The 10,132-nt window shown below is 43.0% G+C and overlaps 1 protein-coding gene across 1 annotated transcript in view; it reads left to right on the top strand.

Moving 5' to 3' along the window:
• prorsd1 (prolyl-tRNA synthetase domain containing 1) overlaps positions 1 to 5,636 on the top strand; it is a 6,148-nt gene extending 512 nt beyond the window's left edge. The window contains exons 2-4 of the mRNA XM_083987794.1: positions 4,180 to 4,305; positions 4,396 to 4,485; positions 5,345 to 5,636. Coding sequence (XP_083843920.1) covers positions 4,180 to 4,305; positions 4,396 to 4,485; positions 5,345 to 5,557 — 429 coding nt within the window. The 3' untranslated portion in view covers positions 5,558 to 5,636. The remainder of the gene's footprint in view (positions 1 to 4,179; positions 4,306 to 4,395; positions 4,486 to 5,344) is intronic.
• Positions 5,637 to 10,132: the final 4,496 nt, after the last annotated feature.

The following is a 10,132-nucleotide window of genomic DNA, read 5'->3' as shown; positions in this document are numbered from 1 at the left end:
TGTAAGTTCATTAAAAAAAAACCTTCCTTTACTGCTTTTAACAGTGAGCTCAAGCAATACATAACCTCCATCAAATTTTCAAACAACCAGAAAGCGATTAAGACTATCAATATATGTGAAAACTTGAAAATTTTGTTGTAAACTTATAAATTCCCCCTGGCGTATAATATAAATATGCTTTATTAATTGCATTTTACCATGAAAAACTGTTTTTGTATTGTGAAACAAAGTTTTGAATAAAAAGAAAAAAGAAAAAGAAAAAAAATCTGTAAAATGACGTGTTTGTAAACGGGGTCTGACGTCACCAGCTGCTGTGTAATGACCGGTGTTGTGAACGTGAACGTGAACGCGCCTCCAGCTCCAGGTGAGGTAGTTCACCTGCTGCAGCTGGCTGACTGGTGACGTCATAACGTGACACGTCGCTGCCGCGTGCAGCCGCTGTCACCTGCAGAGGGCGCCAAAAGCTTGCACGTGGGAGGGACCAACACACATTTAGATTTATGAATATGAAACTTTACAAGAATAATTATTAGTTGTATCATGTACCTAGGCACTAGGTAGTGTTGCTCTCCATCCCATCGTAAACACAATACAGCACTAGGCTACATCACACACAGTAAACTGTATAGTAGCCTAATACTAATTGTTCCATTTACAAAGTCTGGCATCTCGTTCCAGAACTTCTTTGAATGATGACGATGATAAAACAGATGAAATATAGTTTCTTTGTCAACATTACAGAAAGTACAAGAATGAAAATGTGTTTATTTGGGTCAGGTCATTCAAAGTTAAAAGTCCAACAAAACAAAAAATCAGTTCAACTAGAAAAGAGCCGACCGAAAAGGAATAGGCTGAAGCTATCGCTTATTTTCGCCTACCCTTCTTACATGATCAACTTCATCAGATCACATCATTCAAAACATCAAACAGAAATAATATTGTTTTGCACAAAATCCCAAAACATAATTCCATAAAAGTGTCAGTTACGTCAACCACATCTCTCATATTTATCAAATACCTTTTTCTTGAACAAACGTTTGAATTCATACATTGACCGGCACATCTTCAAATCATCGTCTAGTGCATTCCATATATTTACACCCCTTACAGAGATACACTGATCTTTTATTTTAGTCCTGGACTTTGTTTTTTCCATCATACGTTTCCCTCGGAGCTCATATCTACATTCCCTTTTTTTAAACATGATTACAATTTTACAAGGTAACAAGTTGTTATACACTTTGTACATTATCAATGCTATTTTATAATCCACTAAATCCATAAATTTGAAGGCTCTTAATTTAATAAATAATTCATTTGATGGTTGTCTATAATTTGACTTAGTGATAATCCTTACAGCTCTTTTTTGCAGAATAAAGATGGGTTTAGTATGGGTACGATATGCATTCCCCCATATTTCTAGACAGTATGTTATGTAAGGAACTAACATTGTACAATACAGAATATACAATATAATATAAATAATATAAATAAATATACAAAGCACGCTGGTTCAACATATCTTTTACCTTGTATAATATAGCGATTGATTTAGCTAATTTAGATTTGACATGATTAATATGCATTTTCCAATTCAGTTTATGGTCCATAATAACACCTAAAAATTTTGTTTCAAACACCCTTTCAATTACTGTATCCTCTATTCTCAATTTAACTACTGTGTCTGTTTTACGGTTCCCAAAAATCATAAATTTTGTTTTACTTATATTTAAAGATAACTTATTTACATCAAACCATTTCTTTACAAGTTTCATCTCGTTTTCAACAGTAGTTATTATATCAGTTAACTGGTCCCCAGAACAAAAGAAATTTGTATCATCTGCAAAAAGGATGCAGTTCATATATTTCGACACTTTACAAAGTTCATTCAGATACAAAATAAATAATTTTGGCCCCAGCACTGACCCTTGCGGGACCCCGCATTTAACCTTTAATAACACAGAATCAGTTTTATCACAGGATACATATTGCCATCTATTACTTAAATAAGAACACAACCAGGAATGAGCTACCCCTCTGACACCATACTTACACATCTTTTGCATTAATAAAGCACTACAATCTCTGTTTAACTTAGTGTAAATCTCTCCAACAACTCCTTAGGGGATAAATCCGGTGTAGGATTCTTCTTTCAACTTCTTACCAGTGCAACATTTCTATAAACTCATAGTCACCTGACCGAGGACGACAGCAGAACATTAACCTGTTACCTGCTGGCTGCTGGCTAAAGCCTTTTACTGTCTTTTGATGCAGTTGACTAATTGGGACGGTCCACGCTCAATAAACTACTAAACTAAACTAAACACTACAGGCTTTTTTCCACTGTAAACTGCTCATGATGGACGAGCAGAATAATTTAGCTGTAGTTCAATGTGTTTCTAAAGTGTCTGTGACTGTAAGCTTTATCTTGAATATTGAAATCTCCAATAGAACAAAATGAACTGGTTTCTGCTCGGTTACTAGGGCTGTGACGATATGCTTTTCTCCCGATTCGATTCTTCTACGATTTTTTGGATGGCGATTCGATTTAAATTGTGATTCTACGATATTGCCGATTCTCTCTATGATTTTTAGTTTTAGTGTTACGGGTTTCAAAAAGATAATGTAACCGAGGTAACAAAAGAATTTGACTGGGGTTCACTGCCCTTCCCTCTGGACCTGGATCCTGCAAAAACAGAATTACGTAGGTGAGTAGATGAAGGAGCGAACCGCCATTTCTTTCCCAGATTTCTGTCTGATTTATTACACAAAGCACAATATAAAACAATAAACTTTCCCCTGAGTAATTAGTTATGTTTCAGTTTTAAACACGTTAATTATGTTGTCTCTACCCTTTTACATTTCCACAAACATCTCATTCACACACATTCACAAAAATAATCTGTCTTTACAAAAATAAATCACTTCCTTATAAGTGCAATTGTGTCAGAAATGTAAATCATGTTTTAATCTATATGAGCGTATATTTGTTTTTAACTCAATCAATGCATCCTCCTATTAATGTAATAATGTAAACCTTAAACCTTCTTAGGCTTTTAAATTAATATTCAAGTGACTTTACAGTCAAAACATGAAACAACACACATACACAGGGAAAATCATTCAACCTATGGTCCCATTAAACACAGACTGGACACTATAATAACTTCGAAAAAAACCCTCAGTTCAAATTATTAAACGTCCATTTGCTTTCATTTAACCGTAAATATATTTTGCTAACATGTCAGGATGCCCCAGGAGCCGAAATGAAATGTATCAGGGAGCGGCAGCACCAGCACACAGAATCCCACATACACAATCACTGTGCTAACATGCTAAATGGCCGCTAGCGCCATTGTTTACAACACTCGTATTTTCGCGATCACCAACGCGGCTCGTTACCACGGATACACACATCAAAACTCATCAACGGACTTCTTTTACGTATAATACACCACCGGGCACCCAAGGGGTAATCTGCTTGTGCAACTTTTACCGTGTACCAACCTGCAAAAACAGAATTACGTAGGTGAGTAGATGAAGGAGCGAACCGCCATTTCTTTCCCAGATTCTGTCTGAGGGAAGAGGGAGGGGTCCCGCACCTCTAGACACCGCGGTGCAACGGTGGCTGCACTTTAGTTCCGCCTTTCCTTTTTACTCGTACAAGACATTTTAATACACAATAAAATATGAAAATATTATTCAACAGCTGGCTGGCTATTACTGACCTTAATAAAGTAATGTTACACTTTTTTTTGAATATGAAAGTAGATTTTCAAGGTGTATCACATTAGCATTTTTAACATTTATCTGCACACAAATACTGTAGGAGCCTATAAATGAACATACTCCATTATAAAGTGAACTTAAACCATTTTCAAAACCTGGACTCTCTGGATGTAAAAAAGGCGAACAAATGCACATTGCACAATATTTTTTTTAAATTCAAAAAAAAAAAATCGATTTTTGAAAAAAAAACACTTTAAAAATCGTCAAAAAAGATATCTGGATATTTATGTGAATGGATTTTTCTTCTCCCACCCCTATCGGTTACAGTTCCTTTAAAAAATGAAGTGAACCGGCAGGAGTTGCATGAATGAAACAGTTGGTGAGGGCTTTTATTGTGAAGGGCTGATGATGGTGATGATGATGATGATGATGATGATGCCCCCCCCCCAGGTGTTGACGGTGGAGGAGATGATGCCTCACCTGCAGGAAGTGGGCGGGGCCGTCACCAAGAACCTGTTCCTGAAGGACAAGAAGAAGAAGAGTCTGTGGCTGGTGTCGGCTCGCCATGACCACCAGGTAACCACGGTAACCACGGTGACCATCCTCTGCTGCACCCTGACCCCCCCCAACCCTCCCACTCCCATGATCCTCTCTGTTCCTCTGCAGGTCAACCTCAACGACCTCGCCAAGAAGCTCGGCGTCGGCAGCGGCAACCTGCGCTTCGCTGACGAGGCGGCCATGTTGGACAAACTCAAGGTGAGCAGCAGCTATCCCACTGGAACGCTGGTCGAATCTGATTTTATCCACCTTTTTCCAAACGTCAAAAACCAGAAGCCGGTTTTGCTCTTCCACTGGAATTTTATGTTTACGTTTCCATGGTTTCGGTAGTCACAGTAAAGGCATGGATCATCAAACCAACTTTTAACAGGATATCACACAGACTGACATCCGTGTTAAAAGCCAGCGTTAATAGATCCATGCGTTTACCGTAACTATGACAACAACTGAAAACCATGGAAACGTAAACGTAAAATTCCACCAGAAATACAAAACCGACTTCTGGTTTTGACCAGAGATGACGTTCGGAAATTTGTGGATAGTAAACAAACATCTGTTCCAGTTGGAGTCACAGTTTCATTCGGTCGTATTGAAGAGAAAAGAGAAGAGGTCTGACTCTGTGAAATCAAAACGAACCTAAAACATTTGTGTTTGTACAAAGTGAATTTAAAGGGATAGTATCATTTTTTTTTTTAAGTGTGGTTGTATGATCTCCAAATAGCCCCTAAGTAGTTTAATTGCAGTAGAAGACTCTCTGCACTCCTCCCGTTAGCAACGCCAGCCCATAATAGCCCTGCCCAGAGATTTACAACATACAGTGTTGTGAACAGACCCAAAGAAACGGCCTATTTTCACGGCCTAAAAAAGGTTTTACCTGAAAAGAAATACACAGTTCCATTGTTCACTATAATATAATTTTTTCCAGGAAAAACACAGTTTTTATTTGGACCTAACCAACTGCTGATCGGCGGGCGCTAACCCTGGGCGGAGGGATACGTGAGTTGGTTCGGTCCAAAGGTCGTCAGGTTGATTGATGGTTCTGTCTCGTCTCCGTCAGGTGGGACAGGGATGTGCGTCGGCGCTGGCTCTGCTCTTCGACCAGGACCGCAGCGTGGGTCTGGTCCTGGACCGGGACCTGGTGGAGGGGGGCCACGAGCGGGTCCACTTCCACCCCATGACCAACACCGCCACCATGGGACTCAGCCCCCCAGACCTGCTGCGCTTCCTCAGGGAGACGGGACACGAGCCGGTGCTGGAGAGCTTCCAGTAAGACCAGGACCGGGTCTGGACCTGGACCGGGACCGGGCCTGGTCCTGGACCTGGAGAGCTTCCAGTAAGACCTGGACCGGGTCTGGGTCTGGATCAGAGACTAAAGACCTCCTCAGTGACCTGAGGGTCTGGGGCTTCAGACCAGGTTTTGCTTGGACCTGGGTCCAGTCCAACAACAACTTGAATTTAATTGAATGAACTTTATTGATCCTCCGAGGAGGGAACACGTGTCTCCATGGTAACGGGGTTTGATCGCCTGATTCCGTTCATGATCAATAATCAATAAGTGCCTCGTTAACATGAATAAAGACGTTTACAACAGCCCAGTGTGTTGTCATGGTGATGGTGATGATGCGTTCAGTGTCTGTGTGCATAGATATAAACACGTAGCCGCCGCGTTGACGCTGCCGTCCATTGGAACGATACGTCAACGCGGCGGCCATCTTGGTGAGGGGGAAGCCGTGTCTACTTCCTGCATCAGAGGTCTATCAACCATTAACATCACCACAACTCACTGAATATTCAACCAGTTTTCAAGCCGTTTGGTTTATTATAAATGTCAGACACATTTTCATTTCATTTATTAGTTTATTTCATAGGGACAGTGCTCCACTAATCAACAGAGTTAAAAGAGAAACTGTCAGTGGGCCAGAGTTAGAGTTGGCCAACAAGGCTAGTTCTCCTCCGTTGTCCCTGGACAGATGTTAAAGGCAACCTAGAAGACAAAAAAAGTACTTTCAAAACACAACTTACGTAACAATCTAGCTAGTAAAAGCTCATAATAACAAGTAGAACAGGTAAGAAGTCTGACACACAGCATAACAACAGCTCATGGCAGCAGACATCACATGCAGACAGGGAGAAGAAGAGCGAGAGAAAGCAAGAGAGGAAAGTAAAGTATATATTTATGATACAACAAAAACATATATTTAAAAAAATAATATATAATTTTTATTTTATTTTATATTAAACATACACTTCCATACTCAGACACACACCCACATGCATACACACACTGAAATGTGTTCTACAGGGTCTGACTGGTCTGACTGCTGGTCTATGGTCAGAAACCCCTCACCAAGATGGCCGCCATGTTGACGTGCCTGAATGCAGCATCTACGTGTATATATCTATGGAACCAACACTTTATTGGTCCAGATGAACCACTGCCCTGGGGGGGGGGGGGGGGGGGTTTGACTCTGATTCATCCTGCTGTAAAGTGGGACAGCCCCCCCCTCCTCCCCCCTCCCTGTGTGTTGTATTGTTGTGTAAAATTAGCAAATGAATAAATGTCACACAGTTCCCAGCCCTCTCTCTCACAGTGTGTGTGTGTGTGTGTCCTTGTTGTTGTACTGAGATATGTTATTGTGAAAAATCAAAGCATCATGGGAGCTGTACCCCCCCCCCCCCCCCCCCTCCGTGGGAGACATGTTACAGCCTTGATGGACCGCGACACTGCTTGTTCTTCTCTATAACACACTCATGTTCAGAGTCTTTACATTGAATTAGATGATAAACTTCTCCAACAGACAAACTGATAAAAACCGTTGTGACAATCAAATCTAAAGCTTCCTGTCGTCTACTAAACAGCAGATTATTCTCCCTTTATAGGTTTGGATTATTAGAGTATGAAGAGTAAATATGTGACTTGGTTCTGTTTATGAAGCTAATTAGTGATTAACTTCACATGAACTCATCACAGCCAGTCAGACTCAGGACGGTTCTAATGCTACTGAATAGTTTCCCTGGATTAGAATTTACACAGAATGTCCCTTTAACTACATATCTACGTAGCTATAACTATCCTATCTATCTATCTATCTATCTATCTATCTATTTATCTATCTATCTATCTATCTATCTATCTATCTATCTCTCTCTCTCTCTCTCTCTCTCTCTCTCTATCTCTCTCTCTCTCTCCTGGACTGCAGATCCATCACCGTGGCGACAGAGAGCAGTCTGGTTGCTATGAGACAGACCAGAAATAAGCTGTCATTAGCCAGGTGTGTGTGTGTGTGTGTGTGTTCCCTCACCTGCTGAGTTCCAGTGACACTTCCCCTTTAAGAGAACCAGGATGTGGAGGTGTGTGTGTGTGTGTTGACAGAGATGATGTCATTCTGTGTGTGTGTGTGTGTGTGTGTGTGTGTGTGTGTGTGTGTGTGTGTGTGTGTGTGTGTCACCTGACTGAGAGTAAACAGGTGTGACAGGGAACAGAGGGTGATGTCATGCAGGAAGTGGACACATTCTGGTGTACTCTGAGATGGGGGGGGGGGGTTCTACTATGGTCAAGATTTACAAACGGAAAGCTAGTCTTACGAATATTAAAAAAAAAAAGAACAGAACATTTTAGAACAGGACAGTGTCCCTTTTTCGGCGGATTTTTGTGCTACTGCAGATAATTTTTGTCAACTTGTAATGTACACATTTTTTGAGCAGGCCTATATAAAAATGTGCTTTCTCAACTTCTAAAATTTGGATTTGAGTGGGCAAAACATTTATTTGAGGGGGCGCTGCCCCCTCTTGCCCCTGCGTAAAGCCGGCCCTGCTGGGCGCCTTTAACACTGAATTTAATCTTACACATGATCTTATAGGCTACAGTGGCTCCTTTAAATTAAATAATATTTAAATGATTTTTTAAATAGCCAATCAGGCTTAGGTTATATTAAAGCTGGGCAGCTTTCTCTGCTCACAGTCCAGACTACAGCCTCTGAACCTCTAATACAAGAATACCCTCAAAAAAATACACAATTTAAAATAGGTTTTGTTTGTGAGTGTAGGGCCAGCAACATGATATTTTGAAAATAAAGCAATGACAGGAGCCACTGTTAAACCTGTAGGCTCTAAAAACCTACCTAAACTCACTTCTCTGCTGAAGTCGGTGTGGTTTTGGAAACAGCGTGACGTTGCGGTTAAACTACGCTCATTATAAACATCACGACAGTCCAGGATCCGTTTAACAACGTGATCCTGTTGCAGTTTATTCATGTTGTTGACCAGAGACCGGACACTGAAGAGGAAGAAGAGGAATATTGCTGCTGGGCATCCCATAGCAACATTACCAAAATGAAGCCAACTTCAGCGGAGACGGGCGAGGAGTTTAGCGCTTAACCCTCTGGGCCGGCGGAGCATCCGACGTGAGACTCTGATACAACCTCAGCAGTCGCAAGTTGATCCCCCGCCCCCCTTCCCAACCCCTTGCCTCTTCTGACACACGCACACACACAACATGACTTTCAGCAGCAAGGTGGCATAGGGCGCCCACTCCACTAAAAAAAAACTGGCGAGTTTTTTTTTTTTTTGGAGGGCGCTCGTGCGCCCTCACAACCGTTGCGCCCTGGGCCCATATTGCCCATAGCTAAAACCGGCCCTGAGAGGAGGGGGGGAGGGGCGCCTAACTAGTGACATGCCTCTCTGTTATTGATCATATCATTTACACATGCACAAACAGCTGTTAAATACAGAAAATGCCGACTCAAAATCATTTTTCCCCCATCGCTTTGGCGCCCCCTCTAGCGCGGCGCCCCTATGCGCCGCATATAGTGCATACCCACTTTTTGCGCCACTGATAGCCCGTTTTTTACCACCAGTTTGTCTCAAAGGGCTTTACATCCCATCATAACAACATCCTGTGTCCTTAGACCCTCACATCCACTGAGGAGAAACTCCATGGAAAACCCTTTTAACAGGGAAAACCAGGAGAAAGCTCAGGGTGAGCAACAGAGGAGGGATCATCACCCAGGACAGAGATGTTGTTACAGGCTGTAGGTTGTTGTTGCTGAGTTCATCATGTTAGATCAACATTATTCCTGAGTCTCTGGGACGTATCAGGAGGATTTTACAGCCAGTTGATTAGAATTAGATCAGAAAGACTTTACTGTCACCGTAGTGGGAATTTGTCTTGGAGCTTTAGATTTCTTACATAATGTACCTTTAACTCAAGGAAGTAAGTTTCTACACACACAGTGCTGCAGGTAGCTCCTCCCTCTCTTCTCCTCCTCCTCCCCCTATCCCTCTCCCTCTCCCTCCTCTCCTCTCTTCCCTCCCCCCCCCCCCTCCCCCCTCCCCCTCCTCCTCCTCTCCCTCCTCCTCCCTCCTCCTCTCCTCTCCCCCCTCCTCTCCTCCTCCCCCCTCCCCCTCCTCTCCCTCCTCCTCCTCCTCTAAACTCGGTTTCCGTCGCAGCGGCTCTGGTCGGACCGGTTCAGCTCTGAGGTTCCAGGAGGTTCGAGTCCAGGACCAGGTTCGAGTCCGGGACCAGGTTCGGGTTCGGGTCCGGGTCCAGGTGTCAGGTGAGCCCCGCTCCTCGCTCCTCGCGCCGCCATGTTGCTGTGTTTTCTGTCTGCGTCGGTGCTTTGATGTCGGACATTGGAGCGTAGCCTAGCGACCGTTGCCCTGGTTCCCGGGCCGAGGGGGCTGCACGCGCCGCCGGGCCGCCGGTACCGGGCTGCTGCACCGGGACCGGGACCAGGACCGGGACCAGGACCGGGACCAGAGAGCCGGTACCGGAGCTCATTGTCTCAGTGAAGTTTGTGGAAGTGATGTAATGAAGCCGCGGTGCGTTCACTGCGCCACAGTCCGC

The sequence above is a fragment of the Trachurus trachurus genome (assembly GCF_905171665.1).
Source record: "Trachurus trachurus genome assembly, chromosome: 15".
NCBI lineage: Eukaryota > Metazoa > Chordata > Actinopteri > Carangiformes > Carangidae > Trachurus > Trachurus trachurus.
Note: the sequence above shows the minus strand (reverse complement) of the source record. Positions and strands in the feature narration are given on the sequence as shown.